Source organism: Chlamydotis macqueenii, chromosome 1, assembly GCF_036417535.1.
Source record: "Chlamydotis macqueenii isolate bChlMac1 chromosome 1, bChlMac1.mat, whole genome shotgun sequence".
NCBI lineage: Eukaryota > Metazoa > Chordata > Aves > Otidiformes > Otididae > Chlamydotis > Chlamydotis macqueenii.
The window spans coordinates 143185491-143207230 of NC_141556.1; the positions used below are offsets into that span (position 1 = coordinate 143185491).

Consider the following 21740-nt stretch of genomic DNA (forward strand, 5'->3'; position numbering starts at 1 on the left):
CGCGCCGCCCCTGTCCCTCGCGCTCCCCTTGGGGGTCGCTGAGGCTTCGCGCCGCCTCCGAGTTGCTTGGAGGGGGTCGGGGAGGGGGGCGTCCGCCCGCCGTCCCCCAGCGGGAGCAGGTGCCAGCAGGTGCGCGGTGGCGGTTCCCGTTCCCCTCCCCGTTCCCGGGGCGGTGCCGCTGCCGCTGCCTTCCTCCCGCCCCGGCGGCGGTGTCGCGGTCGCTGCTGCCCGGCTCCGTGCCCGCCGGTTCTAAACGGCCGGTGGGGGAGGCCTTTCCTCTCCGGTGTGTGGCGGCGGGGCAGCCGGGGAGGCCCCCGCCGGTACCGGGCGGCACCGCTCTCCTTCCAGCACAGGCAGGTGCAGCCTGGGGCTTGCCGGCGCAGCAGGGAACGTGTCGGGCTGAAAAAGCAGTGAAGCAACGCGACTACGGTTTCAGCAACGGCATGGGTTAACTGTCGAGTTATTAAACGTAAAGGTTTAAAGGCATTTAACTGGTGCAGTGTTATAAGGGTTACAGTTCTGCCATGGGATGAAGACTGAGCTTTGGTTTTAATGGGGCGTTTATGTGCTAAATGTTATTTGTTTACAAATTCAAGTGTGTGTTTTAAGGCTCCTTCAGCAAAGTATGTGCGTATCGTTGCTGCCTTCTATGTATGGATCAAGTAGGGATAAAGGCTTAAAAAACACCCATCAGGAGGGAGCATGGGTCTTAGTTAAACTGTACCAGATCACGAAGTAATTTGGCTGTGGAGATGACGGTAGTAACTTGTGTTCTGTTCTCCCTATTTAGCTGCAGCCCTCTGGCTTTCTATAAGCCATATATTCTCTTTGTTTCAGGTGAACAACTGAACCTGAAATTGTACTCTTGCAGTTCTTGAGTCATGTTGAGTTTCATGTTGGCTTTAAAAAAAATGTAAAAGTGAATGTCAAGTAGATCAGCTCCTAAAATATCAAATGATTATGTGGTACCAAGCAGGCAGGCAAATCAAATCCTGAGGAAGGATCTTTGGGAATTCATCCGGACATCACTCATGGGAATGCATCTTGCATTGTAAGCTTTTAAATCAGAAGCACAGACTTCAGAATGAAAAATGAGCCTTTAGTCTTAGCTCCAAATCTCTTGACTGAAAGGCTTGCTTGTTAAATCTTAACTGTACTATCACCAAGGCTTTGCATAACTGCTTAGATGTTTAGTTCTTAGCAGGTTCAAATATAAGACTTTTCAAGGCTCTTTGTCATAATAAATGTGGGTTTTTAACCTGTGTTCTCAGAGAACATTTGTTAGATAGCTCTGTGATAAAGTCTGAGTGCAGTTTCTTTCTCTCCAGTCCACATCACTTACACAGTACGCCTTTAAAAGAAATTATTCTCTGGATTTGACTCTGGCTGATTAATGGCTTACACTTACAAAATGCTGTTGTAGTTATGTGTTAGCGTGTATCTCACAACACCTATTGGTATCTTGAGGGAATAAATATGAACACTTTGTCAAAACTGTAAGATTAAATAATAGTATTTTTCTTAACAGGAACCCTGGAGTCTGTGAAACACTGAAAGTCAAGTGGAATAAGTAGATAATTGACAAATCTCTATTTTTAATTTGATCTACAACAAAAAGGGAAACTGGTAGAAAATGTCACCTGGGAAAGTTCTGCAACCTGTACTGAAAATGAAGGTGGATGAACTCTTTTTGTGCTGGTTGAGTCAGCCTGCGACTCAGCTGACACTGAAGGACTGCTTAAGAAGAATCAAGAATGAGGACAAAGCAGAAATTAGTAATGGAAATTCAGGAAAGGGTAAAAATGAGTGGTTGGCTAATAAAAATTCCAACTCCAAACAATGCGTATTAGGAGATACCAGCTTGCCTTTGGTGTCTTTCAGTCCTCAACTTTCTACTGCTCTTCCATTGGCAACTTCAGCCAGCTCAAGGAATGTTTCTAATGTTAGAGCAACACGTCGGTCCTCAGGAACCAGAGTAGTAAGTTTGTTTCTTACTTATTAGACCTGTTTGTTTAAATGGAAGAGAATTTTGTGTTTGTGGTATTTGCAAATTGCACAAGTAACTAGTTTCCCCACAGGAGGTTTGGGGAGTGGAGTGAAGCAGCAGCAGCACTGAACATAAAATGTCAATGTTTGTGTGTCATTAGCACTAATGGCTGGATGGCCTCAACTTCCAAAAGAATGTCTTGGCTCCTTGCAGCTTTGTTGCTTTTTATAAGGCATACATGCCTGACACAAAATTAAAAATGAATTTTTTTTTTTCTATTTCAAATAAGTTTTCTGTCAAGAGCAATATTGCCCCTGTTCTTTAAAACTGCAGAGTGGAAGGCATCTTAAAAATTCCCCATCCAGTACAGCTGATTAGATTTGGTATATCTACCCTGGTTTTGAGCTGTAATTTCAAACATCATGCAATACCGATCTGTGGTGCAGCTGATTTATATGTTACATTTGCTTCAGTGTGTGCAGTATGAGGAAAAGTCAAAACAAGCGATGCTTGCTTTCTGAAGTTATTGCCTCTCCTGTGCAATAAGGTTAGGGATGATATCTGCATTCTTGCATTTCCTTACAGGCATGAACAAACTAGAAGTGGTGAAAAAGCTAGAAATAGCCTTATAATTAAAAAAAAATAGTTTTCAATAATGTCCTTGTGTCCACTGAGCATGTCCAGTGTGTGGGAGGACCCATACTTAGAATCAGAGAACAAAAGAATTGTAAAAGACCAGACTTGGATAGATAAGTCAGATAGCCATGACTAACCAGGTGCCGTTTGTGAAATACATCTTGCACTTTATATAAAAAGAAAAATCTAGCATTCTATGAGATGTGGTAGTTTGCCAAGGCTATATAGTTTACCAAATAGATCACAGTTGCTGGGTACCTCTTGTTTAACTTACTTTTGCCAGAGGTGACTTAAACCAGGTGTTGATGCTTCAGATGCCATGCTTTCAATAACAGGCCCTTCCACTGTTAAAAGCAATCTAATTGTGGATCCGTGTAAGTTGTAAGTCCCTGTGTTTGTCTGCAGTGTTATAAAAACAACATTCTGCCTTGACTGCAAATATTCCTTTGTCTAATGATACCAGGCACTATTGTTAGTACAAGACTTAAATTTGTCTCCACTGAATCTGCCTGTTAACCAAGTAATTGTGTTGGTACTGCATGGTACACTCAATGCTTCCTTTCTAAGAAAGTTTTGATTTATAATGGACAATGCCCTCTATGCAAGAATAACACCCCTGCCCCCAACCTGAGATTTTTTTTTTTAGACTTGCAGTTCAGTTCAGTCTGGTTTTTAGCCCTTTTAATGAACTGTAAAAACAAAATGGGATAGAAAATTATGTGGTGACTGACAAAATTAAGCATTGCATATATAATCTGACATATCAAAGGAGCTGATAAGAGACGTTGTTTCTGCTATAGGACTATAACTTCATATCATGTAATAATATTGGTAAGTTATAAGCTGTCATCACTCCCAATCACTCTGCATACTTTGGTGTCTAACTCAGTACACTGGCCAAGCTTCACAGTGTCCCAGGGAAGTCTTCTCAGGCTGGTAAGGGTAGCAAGGTCAGAGCTGAGGATGTTTAAGAGTATTGGTTACTTCTTGTCTGTATTGAATGTATATACTTACCTTTTGACCCATAGGAGTAGCAATGTGAATACTGTTTTGCACTAAAACATTTAATCTGAAATGTTGCCTTGATTTCATAAATATTATTTTTCACATGTAGCTTGATAACTTGGAGTCCTCACTTCTTAGTTTCAAGATATCACACCTTCAGTCTAAAGTTTGTCTAGATCTACTTTATAATGGGGACTTGCATTTTATGTATAATCACTAGCCAGACAGCCGGGCATGACAACTGGTTTACTTATTTCTTTTCTTTATGTTCACAGCATTATATTTCCTGTTCTAGTGAAATGTAGAAAGCTAGCAGATGTTCAGTTTATTCTTGTATTGGATAAAAGCAAGCAAAGGGAGAGTTTCTGTTAGAAGCTACTGTTACTTGATGTACTTGATCTCTAATTCATGTACTGCAATTTGTCTTCATGTGTCTTAGTTGATTGCTTTAAGTAGATCCTGTAAAGAAGAACTAGAAGAGTTTTTAATAGAGAGTAACATTTTTTTGCTTAACTGGAATTGTTTGTATAGTGCTGAGAGAGAACCTATAGGGTTAGGTTGTTGTTTGTTTGTTTTCTCTCAAGGAGTTGAGCAGGGGGAAGTTTCCGAGCAGTAGGAAATCTATTTGTGGCTTTACTGTTCAGCTGAACTGAAGCTTCATCCAAAAGTTTCCTAATCTTTAAGAAGTGTAAATGACATTTGGAGCAGGCATCAACTCTTAAAATACCATGGTGTATATCCTTCTAAAAAGCAAAATACACCCCTTTTCCTTCTTGTACGTCCATAAGCTATATCTACTGCAGTGTCAAAAGTGACACATCTGGTTGTGTGCACTTAATCATGGCTCACAGATCGAGCCACAATGGTTTTACCTACCCCATTTGAGTTTAAGTTGAGGTCCTTGTCTCGTTTCTATAAATGGGAGAAAATGTTTCAGATAGCTTTTTTAAAAAATAAAGCTTCTACTGTAGGTCCAGTAATACAGATTTAATTCTAAATAGGAGTCCTAGAAAATGGTAAAGTTAATGTGCTTAACTCTGTGTGCCTGAGGGTTATATTAGGAAAGGGCTTTTACATCCAGCCATAAAGAGCTGGAGATCTAGTTTTTTTTAGAACTATATAGTACCTAAAGGGGGCCTACAGGAAAGACAGGGAGGAACTCTTCAGTAGGTTCTGTTGTAATAGGATGAGAGGTAATGGTTTTAAAAGAGAGGGACGTAGATTCAGATTAGACATTAGGAAAAATTTTTTTACAATGAGTGTGGTGGAACACTGGAACAGGTTGCCCAGAGGGGTGGTAGATGCCCCATCCCTGGAAGCATTCAAGGCCAGGTTGGATGAGGCTCTGAGCAACCTGATCTAGTTGGAGATGTCCCTGCTCCTTGCAGAAGAGTAGCTGTTGTAGCTCTCTTCTAACCCTTATCACTACTGTACATGGATTTAACAGTGTTTCTGGCATTCTAAATTATCTTAAACACATGGGGTATACACAACTGTACACTGTTCATCACATTGTGAAAAATGCCAGGCCTCAAGGCCTAAAAGATGCCGCAGGCAAGATGTTTAATCCTAACCAGCTGGTGTGCAAGGCATCTGGGGAAACAATTCATAGAATTCCCTATGGGCATTTTAGGGGATAGTGGTGCAGAGAGAATGTGATATGATCTGAAGTACTTCAAAGTTATTTTCCATTTCTCTTCAGGACCAAGCTTTGATATAAAGGTTCTTCTTGGACTGGTTTCTCTATATCCTTTGCTTGATAAGCATACTTGGTATGCTTGGTATCCCATGACAACTATTAAAGCTCATTGTCCTGTATTTTTGTAATTTGGTTTGTTTGGGGGGTTTTATTTTTTACTATTTTACTATATTGCTGCATAGCTTGTTTCATCATTACTATTCTTGCTAAATTTTTGTTGCCACTTAGTTGATTCAAAGGGAGTGGTACTACTAGAATCCATCTTAGTTTAAAGGGAGACTAGAAACCTTTTAACGGGTTTCATTCAACTTTGATGGATGTTTGAGCATAACAATGCTCAAGTTGCTTATTGGAACAAATGAGTTCTTCTGATGACTTGAGTTAAAGGGTAGCTAGGCTTAGACCTGCATCAGTTAGACCAGTGGTGGACTATCTCCATTTTCTGCAGTTGTGCTGTGAGTTTTAGGGGGAACCATCTTCTATTGCCAAGAAGAGAAACTATGTTCATAAAACATCAGAAAAGCAAGAGGAATTACAGTGTTTGTTTGAATCCTGCCAGTTTTTCACTTAAGTAGCTATTAAGCTCTGATGTTGGTGTTGACATTTCAAGTGTCTAGTCTTATGTTGTCTGCACCTGAATTGCTACCTAATATACCCTAATACTGCTAGCAGTGTTAACTACTAAGTCTGGGTTACCTAAGATGTATTAGCATTGCACTGCACATGAGATTTCGTGGCGCAGGACTGAGTGTGGTCTAGCACATGCGCTCCTTAACTCTGTATTATGCAAAGCTGGTGTTAATAGTGCTGTGTCCCCTCATTAAGCGGGGAGAATGGTAGACTTGGCTTCCAACTCAAGCCCGTGACTTAAAGGCAGACTGTAAATAACTTCATATCAAACTCATGTACTTTTATGATGATAACAGGGTACTATGACAGATGTCAGCACTAATGTGTTCACAATAAAGGTCCTTCTATGGTGCCAACAATGAAGGACAGCCAGAAGTTTATATTAAGGCCTGGAAGAGTGTAGCTGTAGGTGTTCCTAGAAAATCATTAATAGTTTAAAGTGTGGTGAAAGAATAGTAGTCAGCACAAACAGCACTGGTAGTATGTTGTGTTATTCTTCTTAAGCTTTGCTGCACTGAATAGCTTGTTGTAGGAGAATCATTATTCTGATTAGAGAACCAGCTATTCAATTTACGTGTAAATGAGAAACTGGAAGTTATTCACTGTTGTAGCTTTTTGGTAGTGCTCCTTACTCTAACTGCATCTTGCATCCTGGGACATAAATGTTACATTTTTCTTAGCAGTAGCATTAATTCTATTTACACATTGTGCTTTGTCAGAAGAAACAATGATATTTTGTCCTCTTTCAAAGTGGCAGTTGCACTCGAGAGAAAAGATAATTTGGTCCTACTGGAAACTCTTAAGACCTAGAGTCTTAAGAGATCTTGGCACTTCTAGTGATGAAAAATTGAATTCAGAATTATACATGGCTTTTCTCAAATTTAAAGTTTTTAAAGTTGTCCTGACACGGTCAAATTCAAATATTTGGTTGAAATGTATTAATCACAGGCACTCTCTCCTGTTTGAGTTACTGTCACTTCAAAGCAAACAAAAAAAAAGTTCATAGCTGTATGAGATCATTACTTACTTCCAGTTGCTTCTCTCTGCCCAGTCTTTCAAAACATTTAAGCTTAATTATAGCTTTATATCAGTCATTGAAACAGTTCTTTCTTTTAACAGGTGGTCAATCTGGGAAGAAATTAGATATAGATACAGAGGAGAACTTTTTTTTTCCTTCAGTGATGCTTGAGAACCTGTCTTACATTTTTGAGAACCTGTCCATACTGTCAGCAGGAAATAAGCGTGAGGCCAAAAGTATGTATCGTCTTACTTCAATACAAAATGATCAACACAGTTCATCCAGTGAGCTAGTTTGTCCACTGGTAGACCTAGTCAATGACTGCATAGATTTTTTTTTTTTTTCAGCAAGCAATGTTATGAGAAATCTACAAAATACCAATGGTTATATTATATGTCTGAGTGTTGCAAACTTAGAGGCTTTGCACGCACAACTGTCTTGAAAAATTCAGTGAAAGTTAGGCAACTTAAATTGTTGTACTGATTCGAGAAGATACCAGCTAGGCACCCTTGCTATTTTCTGCAGTCAACAACAAATGGTTACTAAATTTAATGTTCTAACTGTGGCATAATATGTAAATAACTCTGTTGGGTTGGATTAGTGTGGTGTTATTGTCTTCAAGTTAACCTGATGGTACTAATGTCTTGGTAGATAAGATTAGTTTGCATTCTGCAAGCAACAGATACAACTTAAAATGGGTCCACAGAAAGCTGCACAACCAGTGATTGAGAGGTGTTTTTAAGTGTGTTCTAGTACTTCATGTTAGATGTGCCCCTTTTGCATAGCGATCACTATTCTAGATTTTTTTTAAAAGCTAGAAACCATAGAGCCACCTATGTACCATTTTTTGACCCCAGGTACTTGCAGGGATAATGGGCTTTTAGGGCTGATGGGATATGTGCTTAAGCAACCTCATGCATACTGCTCTAGTTTCGTTTCATGTAGAACTAGCCCTATGTATTTGTTCTATGCAGATCTTACTAGAAACTGGCCGATTTCAGGCAACAAATGAGATGAGCTGGAAGGCTACAAGGAGACTTTCACATTTGTAGATGTCTACGCGCAAGGAAATGTAGATGTCTACGCAGGGAAATACCTTATGAGTGGGTGACAAGGGAAACATTGCAAAATATCTATAAAATGGAGTTTAAATGTGCCCACCATGAAAAAGGTTTGATTGGGCCTTCTTGATATTATCTTGGCAAAACAAGGCTTGTTTATGAAAAGGCTTCACTTGACCTGTTTTTAGAATTCAGCAGAACCAGGAGAACAGTTTCTAAACAGTTTTATTCCTTTAGAAGCTAGATTTGCATTGAAAAACAGTTAATATTCTAGATTTTGTAAACATTTCTATTAAAGTAGAAAGCTAAAGTTTGTTGGTTACTAGTGACCAGCTTCTGTGCTCTGCCTTCTTTCTTTTCTTTGTCATTTACCATTGTACTCTGTTTGCAAGTTTGGAAGTGCACGGCTTTTCATTCAGCTCTGCAGAAAACAGTATAGTTTCTGTTGCCTTTCCATTTCCTGTATCAGCAATGATTTCATACTGACTCATGATCCACACAGTAGCGTGAATTCAGGAGTTAGTTTCTATAGGAATTCTACCAGAAATCCCATTGTTGATTGGTAAGTTACAATTTGCACTCTTAACTGACTTGTAGAACAAGCTCTATATCTTAAGCTTTCTGATTTGTTGGTTTTGCTTTAAGATCTTCAGTGAGGGAAATCTCAAGCGAAAGCATAAGCAACAAGCTGTCCTGCAGCTGTCACTGCCTCAAAATTATTGTCTTGTGATTTCAGGGACTAAATTACATGTTGTGTTAGCTTGTGATGCTGGAATTAAAGTAGTGGCTGTATTTTCATACACCAATTATCCTTGTTTTGGAAATACTGAAATTCTAAGATATAAATGTGTTTTTGAAAGGATTAATTGAAAATTCAGTTCATGTCAAAATGAAGTACTGAGCAGCTGGTACAGTGTTTAAGTAAGTTGCTGGACAGTTATAAAACATTGTCATTCATGTTCTTTATACCAGCTTTCTCTGTCAGCTTCTAAATTAAGGTGACACAAGGTAAATAATACCAATCTAGAAATTACTAAATATCCAAAATGGCCTGTGTGATTTTGAAAAGTTCCATAATGGATGACATTAGCCTCCATTATAAAAGCTGCTATCTCCTGTAGGAAGAACTCAGTGGCATTCCAAATCAGCTGGAACTGATCCTTCCTTTCAACCTATTCTGCTATTCAGAGGCTTACCTTAGTAAAGTTCATAGCATCATAGTTCACCTAAAATGTAAAAACCCAGATCTTATTGGAGCAAGTGTGAATTCAGTTTGTATAATCCATACTAGATATTTTGCTTACGTCTTTCACTGTTCAACAGCCACCTCAGCAGCATCATGTGTACCTGGTTTTCAAGATATAAAAAATAGGGTCATCTGAAGATTATGAATAGTAAATAGGCTCCATCTGTAGAGCACCATTCCAACAACCTGTTTACATTAAAACTCTGTTTAGACTGTACACAAATAAATAAAATGTAAACTGATAATGTTTTTCTAAGATGGTAGAGAACAGGAGAATTGTTCTGAAAGGAATATAAACCATCCATTAACTGTCAGGCTTCAGTTTTACAGTACCTAGTTACTGACGCTTGCTGAAGTTAGTCTGCCAGGTGCAGTTAGCAGTCCAAAAAGGCCCATGCGATCTCTTTGGAGTCCAGGCAGTGTAATCATAGCAAGGTGACATGTATCTTATCTTGCTTATAATCTGATAACAGGCCATGGCGTGGTGTACATACATGGCATTCTTTTAGTAATGCGCAGAGAATCTGATCAGCCCATCCCTCCTGAGCTACCAATGTGACCATGTATCTTGTATCTAACTGGTGTCTCTCTATTCACTATCTTGGCTCCTAAAAATTCTGGGTTCTCCCAGCAACTGTGGAAAGAACCTCCAGGCATTGCTCTGTCTAATCCAAGAGTACTGGAAAACTTAAATAATCATTACAGAAGGCATGCACACGCAAGATTTTATTTTTTTTAATTGTCTGCACGTTCTATGAGGGAGTCATGGCATATTCCAAGAAAAAAAAAGGCATCTAGACACAGATTCACATGAGCTTTCTTCTGAGGCAAAAGGATCAGTTTCTCCCTGTGAAGGTCAATGTCTTAATGACACAGTGACAACATCTAGCAGTTTATGGGTGTAGCACACCATACTCCATCAATAACTTTAAAGCAATCAGTTTGGGTAGCTGAGTATGAACATAAAAACTTGGTTCCTTCTGTGATCTAGATATTGCAGACTTTGTCTCCCTTGGGTTTTGTCAGAGTATTGCTGAGAAGGAGTGACTCTCATCCAAAGGAGAGTTAGAGATGAATAGTAGTACTTTTTTTATTCTGTTCAGCTCACAAGTGCATTGTCCTCTTGTTCTCTTCCCAAACAGAGCAGTTAGAAATAGGAAGTTACTAGCAAGGAGCAAGTTTGGTAAGTGTCTGAAGAACTGGGAAAACTGATTATTTGGGATCCATGAAACCTATCCATCCTTATATTGATGGATAAGGAAGGAGATTTAAAACTTGTGCATCCTTATTTCAGGATAGTCAGGGGGTTTGGAAAATGAAAATAAAAATCAGTATTTCTGAATTCAGTATTGAAAAATCAGTATCAGTGAGTTTCCTTCCCACCCCTGAGTGGGTCACCTTGTCAACAGATGTTAATATTCCTGATTGCATAGGCAGTTATATGGATAAAAAGCAGAATTTAAAAAAAAAAAGTATTTGGACAACTGAGACTTCAGTCCATGGCTATAAAGAGGTTTTATACTGCAAGGCCCTTTTTGAAGACTTCAGAGGGAGTTTTAGAATTCTTTCCAAAGAGAAGCACTACCATTCTTCATTCATTTATTTAGACTAGGTCACACTAGATGTTGCTATATATAGTGTTAAGCAGAAAGGTACTGCAGATGCTAGCAAGTCTGCCTAAGTTGTGTTTTCTCACTTTGTTGCTCATAAAATCAAATCTGAGATGGACATTGGCTTTTAATCTTTCCCCTTAGTTTTTACTCAATACCTTGAAATGCTGTTACAACAATGATCCACAGGCTACCACTGGTCTGCTGGATTAAAGATCTGCAGACTACCGTAAATAATGCATCTACTCAATAAGCATTATGTTTACTGAAGTGTGATGTTGTTTGCATCTACTATTATGCAATATGTTTTGTAGAAATCAGGTTAGATTTGTTAGAAGTTCATTCTGACTGTGGAGCTTTGGTCTGAGTTAGAAACCAAATAATTATCAATCAAATGTCTAATTATTATGCAAATAATAGGGCATATCTAGTTCCTGCATCTTTCAGTAGATCGAAGGCGGAGTATGGACTATCTAGTCTAGAAATAACTCTTGATAATAATAAATAATGGTGATAGTATAGTCACAATCTTTTGTGAAGACTGAGGGGGGAAAAAAATGAACACAGCATTCAGGGCCTTTTGTATTGTTTGCTTGTTTTCCTAGTCTAGCAAAGAATTGCTGCTTTCATTTGTCTGTCTTCTGGTATACTTATGTAATTTCTTCGTTGTCTTTCCTGCCTCATAGTAGCTGTGTTTTACTCAACATTCTCAGCTGCTTGACTTTTTATATATATATTTATATATTTTTTTATATATATATCTTCCTGAACTAGTTGCTTGCACTAATTGTGCCTTTTTTTCCACTTTAAACATCTGAAGTATATCTTTGGTATTGTTAGTCTTGCTGTTTCTTTTTTTTTTTTTTTTCTGTGTTGGTAAAGACACTACCTTGCCTTAGTTATTTTCTCTTAACTTCTCTTTTCTGCCCCTCACCAATCAGTTTATTTTGGGAAGGGTTGCTCCAGTTGCATAACCCTTTAGTTGAATGTTGTGGACATGAGAGAGTTCTCTTCCCACAGTTAACCCAGGAGCCACTCTGATTTCTGCAGTATGACAGACTGAGGGATTCTGTTAGGCTGCACACTGTTGCCATTGGGCTTGTTCATTCAGCCTTATTTCTCCAAAGGCCAAATAGGCTTTCTGTCATCTTGGCTCACATGTTACTGGGTTGAAGTCTGGAACCCAGCAACTAAAGGTTTTGTATGGCTTAATACATCTTATTACATATTTAACTTAATACTGGGATACTTTTTTTTTTCAAAGACTTGAGGTCAGTCCACTTAAGACGTTAAATCTGCTGTCAGTGTATGCTTCTGACAAGAAATTGCATTTTTGTCAGTAAATGCTTATGGTTTTTTGAGGTATACTTCAGATGTCTGTTTCATCCACATTAATCTAAATAGTGGTGATCCTCATCTTCATCTCACTTGAACACTTTTGTGTTAAAACCATATAAATATAACACTGGTATTGTGTATGTTCAGATCTTTGTTAAAGTGGTAACCTCGTTAGGCAGAGTCCCTTGAGTCAGATCCATTCATAGTGTGTATCTTTAGCTTTGGAAGGAAGCTCTGAGCATGCATCTTCCCCTCTGTTTATCTAGCTAATAATAAGCTGCCAGGATACTTGAACAGCTTCGTGTCTGGCATCCAGCCCTTTACCCAGGAAAGGATTTTGGCATAGCTTTCACTGGAGAGAATTCAGATTTAGAATAAATGTAACACTATACCTGAACACTCCTAGTTCAATCTGGATGGAAGCTGACTTTCCCTTTCCCCTGTGGCTAATTCATGACTGAAAAGGTTGAAACAGATGTTAAGGGGTTCTTGACCACTTTGCTTTACAAATGCTTATATCTCCTCAAATGTGGCAATAAAAAACCCTTCTTCATTCAGCTGGTGAGAAGGAGGTGATCGATAGCAGCCAGTGTATTTACTTCTTACCTATAGTATTGCAACTAAATACTCAATTGCGTGTAGATTCTTCATGTATTGCAGCCTGTGAACTTTTGACAACTATACTCCATATAGCTGTGTAGAAGACCACTAGTTTTGAAACCAGACTAGTGGCAGTAGTGCTAAAACAATATTAGGCTAACAATGGGATTGACTTAACATCTACCTCAGGCAGTGAAGTAATATTATGACAACAATATACAGAAGACTCAAAATACTGAACATAATATGCTGCTGGCTAAGTGGTGACGGGCTCAGAGCTCCATTTGGAAAAAGGAAGGAACTCTTTCCAAAATGGAGTTCAGAACACTGTTTTCTTACTGACGCTTCTTACAGCAGGTTCAGGTGACCCGGAGTTCCAGTCTTCTAGGTTAGCTTTCTATGTGGCAGTCAGTCATCTTAATGACATCCTACAGCCATCTCAAACAAGACTGTGAATGGGAGTGCATGACCTGGTGAAAAGGGGTGAAAATAGAAAGCAATTTAGCTGAGAAGATATCTTTCCTTGCTTTAAGGCCTGTTTTGCCTAACCTGAAATGCAATCTGCCTTGCAATACAACCTTCCTGACCTTCCCCAAACATCTTGGTCTGGAACAGGTATCTGTTGCCAGACTAGGATTCTTCGCCTACTCTAACACCTCAGTCCTTCATCTCAAGTTCCAGGCATGCTGCTGTTGTGTGCTGCGCACCCAGCTCCCTGCTGGCTTCCCTGTTGCCCAAGGGTTGTCACAGGTTAGTTGATTTGATCTTCCTAAAGGCACTGAGTGACAGCCAATTTTGCTCAATGCAGTTTGATAGACTGGTCATGCCAACCACAACATGTCAGAGTTTTGCCTCGTCAATTCCTTTCTTGTTCTCCCATTTCCGAAGGAAATAAATATCTTAATAACAAGTTGCAATAAACAAGCCGGTGGGGGAAACTGGATACTAAATTAAAAACAAGAGAACAGGCTTATCGTCATCATTTACTTTCTAACAGTGTGTGATAAACTAAAAAGGATCCAATTCAGACAAATCATGTTTCAGTAGTAATTTTTCATAGTTTCCTGTTCTTAATCTTACAAGGATATTTACTGTGGGGTTTTAAAATATCGTTAAATGACAGCATGGCTATGAATGGATGGATAGGGCTAAAGATTATAGATAACACTGTGTGGGTAAAATTATGCAGTTCAGTAAAAGAAATCTTGAACTTAGTGGTGAAAGAGTTGGTTTAGTGTTTCTTGGGCAGTGTATATCTTTGTGTAATCAAGAAAGTGGCCTTATTTACAGCATGAGGAATGAAAACAGAGTAAGACTGGCTAGATCTTTCCTTTTATATTGCTACTAACTAAATTTGTGCATAACAAGGTACAGATAATAAATGGGCAACATACCAACATCCTAGAGAATTTGAGGGTGCTAGGAGTGTTCACAGCTTGAACTGGAGTAGCAAGAGTTGCCATACCCATAGCTGTAATGGTGATACTTGAAAAAAAACTTCATCAAAATAGTAGCATATTCTAAAGACTGCTATGGTAAAGGTATAATCACTTAAAATGTGAAAACTTCAGTTATCAATTAATGTACTTAAAACCATAAAGGAGGAAAGGCAGAAGGTCACTTCAATTTCCACAAAAGCTTATCAGATTTCTGTTTCTGGGAGGAAAATTGCTGTGGACTAAAACATGGCCACACCTCTACTAAAATGTATTTGAGATTCAGTAAGAGTAGAGTGGTAGCTGTCTCTAACTTCAGCGCTACTGAAATGTGACATGTATGCAATCTAGTATGTGGATGTTAATGTTTATAAAACTCCTATTTAAGCAAAAAAAAAAAGTATCCTGTCAACTTTTTCAGATTTTGTTACATCATTGGTATTTCTAATGTAGCTTTTCTGTAAAGCATGATTTAAAGCATCATTTCATGCAGTAACATTTGCCTCATTTCTGCTACTGCTGTCTGCGGTGGCATTTGAGTGATTAGGTTCCTGTGACACAGTAACTTTGATCTAGATTAATGGAAAAAAAAAAAAAAAACAAGCCCTATGTGAGCTGCTCTGGAAGTCTGTCTGCAGCTTTTTCTGTTGTTGCCTTCATTTTCACAGTGTAACACAGTTCCTGCTAAAGGACTGAAGAGTTAAAAGGCATTTAATTGCTGTGTAATAAGCCTTATCCTTCTGTGAGATACTTCATTGAAGCTAGACAGTGAGTGTTTTGTGACAGGAGGAAAAGCTGAGGGGGATGGGAGGAGGAGGAAGCTACAAAATGACCACGGCTGGCCTCTCTGCATTCCTCTAAGGGTTGCTTTTTTAAAATTGGAAGCTGCTTTTATAGATGCTTCTCCAAACAGGTTTGTTTTTTTCCATACTGTCCCATTTAGACTTTGGAATGCATGTACAAAAGGGCAGGCCCTCGAAGTGACTTTCCAATCTGTTTTTGTGATTCCAGCCAAGTTCCCTTTAATGTATGGAGCAGGCGAAGTTGAGCTGACTCTCTTATAATATCACAGAACTCGGGCGCAGCTGCTGCTTTAAGTGGCACTGTGTGATAATACAACAGCTCTGCTATTTACTGGGACTCAAGTGTCTGGACTGGCACACAGAGACATTATATGAAATCCGAAAGCATGAGGATAAAGGAGATTTCTTTGCGGCAAGATCCTGATCTAAGAAAGGAGTTGGCATTGCTAGCTCGAGGATGTGATTTTGTTTTACCTTCTAGATTCAAGAAGAGACTGAAAGCTTTTCAGCAGGTCCAGGTTTGTCTTTCAGTTCTTATACAATTAAGTTATTGTTGTCAATTAATACCTTCACAACCACGTACATTGCAGGAAAGACGTGCAAATTCTTCCTCAGCTAGCAGGATTTTGATAGTCTGTTCCATATGTGATGATATTTCTGTGTTTTAGAAGCCTGTGCAGGTAGTTTTCTGCAAACAAAAAATGAGGAGAGTTTACTGAAGCATGTAGCATAGATAAAGTACGATGTTTGCACAGAGGCATATGCAGTGGAAAGTTGGTGTGCTTAATACTATTAGACTTTTAAAGACTGTTTTCCTTAATCTGCATAATCATAATCTGCATGCATTTTACCAGGGTTTTTAACTTATCTTTTACTGAAACTGGGGATATTAAATACACTGAAGTAGGCTGTAACTTTACTAACTCAAACATAGTGTGTTAAAAGGTGCTTTCATAATTACATGAAGATCCTGAATTCCTTTAGATTATGTTTATTCTGGACTTTGTATTTGGATGAGATAAATTGTTGCTACGTGGTTTGCACATGTGCCTCTTTGCTGTTTTGCAGCAGTGAGTTAAATCCACCATTTTAAAGTGAGCTCATAACTGAGAATGGAAGCATTTGGAACATATAATTAGTAGAGAAACTACTTATAGAATAAATGTTCAAAGATATTATATTTTGGGAGAGGAGGAAATGTGTGCAACTCTTTTATGGGAGAAACTGGAAGTTGCTGTTTCCTCAAACACACTTAACTTTAAGGCTTTTTGTGGTATGTGAAAGCATTCACTTTGTCCTTATCTCACCCTCACTTCTAATTCATGTACTAAAGGTGTATCAGTGATGGTACATATGACTTTTCTTACCCTTTTTTAATTAAGGAAAGTTTAGTAGTTGAATAAAAATTACATTATCTTAGAATTTCTGGCTTTGAAAATCATTCTAAATATAGCTTACTACTTAATTTTTAATTCAGTGCACCAGTGTCCCTTTCAGGTGACCTTCAAGAGAGGGCCATAGAGCCCTATGACCCTAAGAATGTGTTAGCCTTCTCTCTTCTGTATTACTATTTCAGATTTGTTTCAACTGAGCTATCTAAGTAGTGTTTATTCCTTTATGCAAAGCAGATTGCAAGTACTGACCCTGCTGGTTTATGCTGTTCAGCATAAATTTGTGAATGAAAGGATTTCAAGACCTGAATCTTCTGTGCTGAACTGGAGACAGAAGGAAATTTGTTGACTACAGATAGCAGGAAAATAAAATCCTATTTTAATTACCTAAAAGTAGCAGTATCAGTTAACATTTAGGCACCTCAGAGCATGAGGCAAGTTTAGTCGGGTGGTGGCATCCTGTTGTAAACAAACACACTGTTACCTTGTGTGGTGCCCCTTAACTTCATCCGTCTGTCATCAAGTGATAGTTGGATCACTTGCACTTTTACAGGGCTTTTTAATGTTGAGCTAGAAAACATCTTAATGTAGTATGGTAATGCATATCTGCAAGCAACTAAGTACTTCAGAAAAGAGCTTGTCTAATTGGTAGGGTTTTTTCTGTTTTAGCATGCTGCTAGCTATAAACTTAGAATGCAGACAATGAACAAATATTTCTCATTTTTAATCAGACTTGCACTTCTTGGGTAAATGGCAATTGTAGAATAATGTATGTTAAACCATGTATTATATTACAGACAAAATTCTGTGGGCAAAACGGACTTAATAGGAATATAAAATCAAAATCTGATATATGTCTTTGCTCAATTTAATATAAAGTGTTTTATCCAAGGTTAGTTTTTTAAATGCTACTTCACTTCAACTTCATTATTTTAAGGAGAACTTTTTTGAAAATACCTTAAAAATGAGTGCTGATAACTTGGTATAGAAAATGGACATTCTTTACCTCACAATTCATGTTAACGTTAACTTCAAGTTGTCCTTGTGGGTTAGATGCATTTCGAAGAATAGCTATTCATTATCTACATAATCACTGAAGAAATTTCATGTTGAAATTAAACTGCTCAGCGCTTCTGTAGAATAACTTGAAAAAAAATTTCTCATTTCAGTTGCTAACCTTCGTTGCCATTGGAGTTTACAGCCTCCTATACAACTGTGCTATTGGCTTTCAGACAGAACAGTGCATGAATATGATATAAAATTAAAATGCTAAAATCAAGTAGAAATGGAAGCCAATCTGTTTTTCTATACTCTTACTACGCTCTTAGAATTTTTCATATCCATGCAGTTTCTATAACTTCTTAAGCAAATGGCAGATTCTCCTTAAGAAGTGCTTTAGTGCTATTAAAGCTAGCCTCTTAAAATAAAAAAAAAATGAGTAATAGTGGTGCATGGTGACATAACATGTGGCTCAACATCTTCTCAGAGGTGGGTTGGAGTGACTGGGTCTTCAACAGGTTCTAGGAATTCCACAGCAGTGGCTTTTTGCATAGAGCCAAGTAAGTAATCTGTGTAGGTAATCCGCTGTGTTTTAGAAGGGGTGGTCACTGGAGCCTAGCAAATCAAGTTTCATTAAAATCTTTAAATAGACAACCAGTAGCAAAGTGGGTGGCTCTGAAAAGAGGTGGGACGGGCCGTTTTTCAGTGGTTGCATTTATTAATGAAAATTGATAAAACTGAACAAAGTAGGACTTTCTGGAAAGATCTGTTTATCAAAAGAAAGATGAAACAATACACAACTGCTGAAATGTTCTTTATTACTTTGAGGAACTGAATTTTTGAATAGATAACTGCATAAAACTCAGAAGAACTTCGATCTGTCTTCTCCTGATGTTGGTTATAAGACCAAGACCTTTCTTAGGTAATTTAACACCTACAGAATGTAGTGAACTGGAAATGCAGCACTTGAATAGGCACCATGTCCATCTTGCTCATCAATTTCTCTGAAACTTTGGAGGGAGAAGAAACTATCACCATGTCAAATGTACTGGCAACTTAAAGATGTGAACTGAAAGCCTTATTACCTGATGATAGCTAAGCAGAGTGTTTTAGCTAACAGCTGGTGACATCTATACCTGTCAGAGCTGGAATATAAGCAGCATCATTACCCAGGCTATGTGAGAAAAATGTCTGAAGTTGGAAACAAAAGGGTAACAAATAAAATGTCTGTGTACAGTGACACGCTTATACTCATGTAATTTAGTGCTAGCTAAACTAGGAAAATAGGTATTTTTTTGCTGCTTAGAGGCCACATCACCTTGTAGTGAGTGGAACAGTTGAGTTCTAGACTTCTTAAAAGTCAAATAAATTTCTGCTTAATGTGATGATTTAAAAAGGAGGGGTGGGAGGAGAAAAGAAAAGCTAAATATTGAATTAATCCTCTGAATGTCAGTGCCAGAACTGAGTGCTGGCATATTTTCCGATACTTTTAATGCATCATACCTTTATCTGGTGTTACTACTTGGTGATTCCTGTAGTTGCATATGTTGCACCTCAGCGTGGAAATGGAGAACTGCTAGTTCCATGACCACCTGTTAATGATACTAAATGCTGCTTACACATGCTATTTATGTCAGCTGTATGAGAAATATTTCAGCTTCTGCAGAGCCTCACAAGATTGGCTTTCCCTTCTGAGTGAAGTAAGTTTAGACACGAGTGCCTCTTGATCACTTTTGCACTCCTGTTACAGAAATGCCTTGTAAATGCTTGTGACATGTTCAAGACAGCAATAAATACAGAGCGGTGGGTGCTAATGTGTGCTGGGCTGTTGTGTGATTGTGCTGTATGGCATTGATTATTCTAGTCATGAAGATAACATTCAAATTTCTGAGGTAAAATGAATTTTAAAAAGTTAAAGTGAGGCAGTTGGTTTTACTACTGTAGGCACAGGAGTAGGTTGTGTAACAGTTGGAGGTCTCTGGCAGGCCAACTTTCCTATTAGCATCAATTTTCTAATTTAACATAATTTGGAGACTGTTTAACACCACAAAGGGAAGACCTGATTTCCTTTTTTACATAGTAGTTTTACATCAGGCACACAAACACTTTTCTTAAAGAACAAAACCCAAGTGTTTGCTGGGAGTGGGGAATAGAAATATCATTCCAACTGTAGCAAGTAGTTACACTTGATGCTAGTTTGCTGATACCATGCCAGTTTTCTGGAGCAGATGCCAACATTTAAGATAGAATAAAAATACTTAAGCTACCTGCTGAGGCTGCCTAGTTAAGATGAGAGGTTTACCATAAATGGTTCCTTGATGATTGATTTCCAGGTCTTAAGCTCTAGCCTCTAAAGGAAGCTGTAAGCAGACTGGTAGTTTTTTACCAGTTCTGCACTTGAGACTCCAGGTTTGATCTTAAAATGTATTTGCCACCCAGTGGTAGCAGCTTCTTTATCTGCTCATGGCTGGTAATAAATTTATGCAAATGTGTACTGTTTCTGTAGAAAAGTCAATATGGTGCAAGTTTGTTACCACCTACTTAACTTGCATGCATGATTTAAGAGTCTAGACGTCAGTTCCCTCTGCAGCGAAGTGCTTTGACCCAACAATTCAGACACTGAAGAGTTCTGATTTATTTATTTTTCCCTTCGATTAAAAGTTTCACTAGCCTTTACTCTGTTTTAACATACTTCCCATACCTGTATAATCGCTAATGCTACTAATAGTAGATGTTCTATGACTGTTGACAGTAGTACTTTGTAGGCTAGAAAGCCTGAAATAGTTTGGCACATCTTCATATTAAATATCCTTCAACTTTTACAGGATTGGAGTGATATGAGATTGTTTTTGCAATTGTCCAAATTGGAATTTGTTGGGGCATTGCAAGACAAGAAGTTGACAGAATACTTGCTCCAGCTGTTGACTCTGCAGCTTAGTAACAAGGCTAAGCTTGTTGATATTTTTATTGGTTTTGAGTGGATTTTTTCCTAAGCTCAATTGCATGGAGTGATTGAAACTCATTTTTGTTTTAAACATGGAAGGATGGGAAGCTATTGCAGAGTTTAAGAATTAAGTGGATGTCTGTCTTAGCCCTGTTTGTTACTTTTGCTGTTGAACTGATGGCCTGTCCTGACAAGGGCTGTTTTCTGTAGACAAATGTTAGAATTGCCTCAGGTGTAACTGACTGTCAGTTTTTACCCATTAAAATGATGCTTAGGCAGTTATGACTCCTTTGCAGGTAGTGAGTCCCAAGTGTGGTCCATTGGCCATGTACAATCAAAATGCTTATGTACTAGGAGGATCTTACTAGCTTGTCTCCTGAAAACAGCTGGGACAACAGAATATACTGGTAAAGAGTAAGAGTACTGATTTAACCCATGATTGGAGTATTTTCTGAAAAAGCTGCAACTATATGACAAACTGGATATATTAGTGACTAGGATACTTGATTTGACATAGTTCATAAAATTGAGGCTGTTTGACAACAACTCACAGCCAATGACTAATATTTTTGCACCACTTCTGTCTTACCATAAAAGGTGGAAGTTGCCTTTCACAGGCTAGATTTTTCTGAAAAATCTTGCTTTTTTCCATTTTGTAATCTGTACCTTTATCCTTTTGTGAATTAGCAGGGCATGTGGAGGAAGCAAAAAGTGTTTTCACTGTTTGGCTGCGGTGAACTGTTAGAAGAGGTTACCTCTAAAGTCTTTGGTATAAGGTGTTTTTTTAGTTTATTTTTTTTTTTACCAAATAAAGCAAGTTACTGATAGGCATGCATGTAATGTGCAAAGATCTCTTGTGCTCATGGCTTTGGGAGGGAGGTAACTACCTCTTCTTTTTTCCATTCCAGCCTCGCCCTAGGACATTTCTGAACAAATCATTAAACCCTTTCTAACTGCGTCGCGAACTTTTTTGATGCTGAAGCTCTATGTGACTGTACAAAAACCCAAACACAAGCAGCCATGTTTGGAGGTGTTTCTACAGCCATAGTGCATTTGCAATGGTGTCCTCCAGTTCCCAGCAGGACTGCATGATTTGTCTAGGTCAGCTATACCAAACTGCAAATCAGGAGAATATTGGTATTTCCGAAATAAGAATTGTAGAACTTGGGTAAGAGATCTGTTAGTACTATATATATATATATAACTGAAACTGAGAGATTGGCAAGTGGTTAGGTATCACACAGAAAAGTGATGCTAATTATCTCAGATGGAGAGTTCAGTCTTCATTGAACTGGTGGAAATTGGATTTTGACCATTTGAAAGTTTTCCTGTGTTTG

The 21740-nt window shown here is 38.3% G+C and overlaps 1 protein-coding gene across 2 annotated transcripts in view; it reads left to right on the forward strand.

Annotated features, from left to right (window-relative positions):
* Positions 1-1548: 1548 nt before the first annotated feature.
* The window catches only part of PPP2R3B (protein phosphatase 2 regulatory subunit B''beta), a 49618-nt gene continuing 29426 nt past the window's right edge, over positions 1549-21740 (forward strand). The window contains exon 1 of one of the 2 annotated variants that reach the window (XM_010117816.2): positions 1549-1978. In XM_010117816.2, the coding sequence (XP_010116118.1) occupies positions 1634-1978 (345 nt within the window). In that variant the 5' untranslated portion in view covers positions 1549-1633. Of the gene's footprint in view, positions 1979-15134; positions 15588-21740 lie in introns of those variants that run through there. The other variant, XM_010117817.2, reaches the window with a different exon arrangement.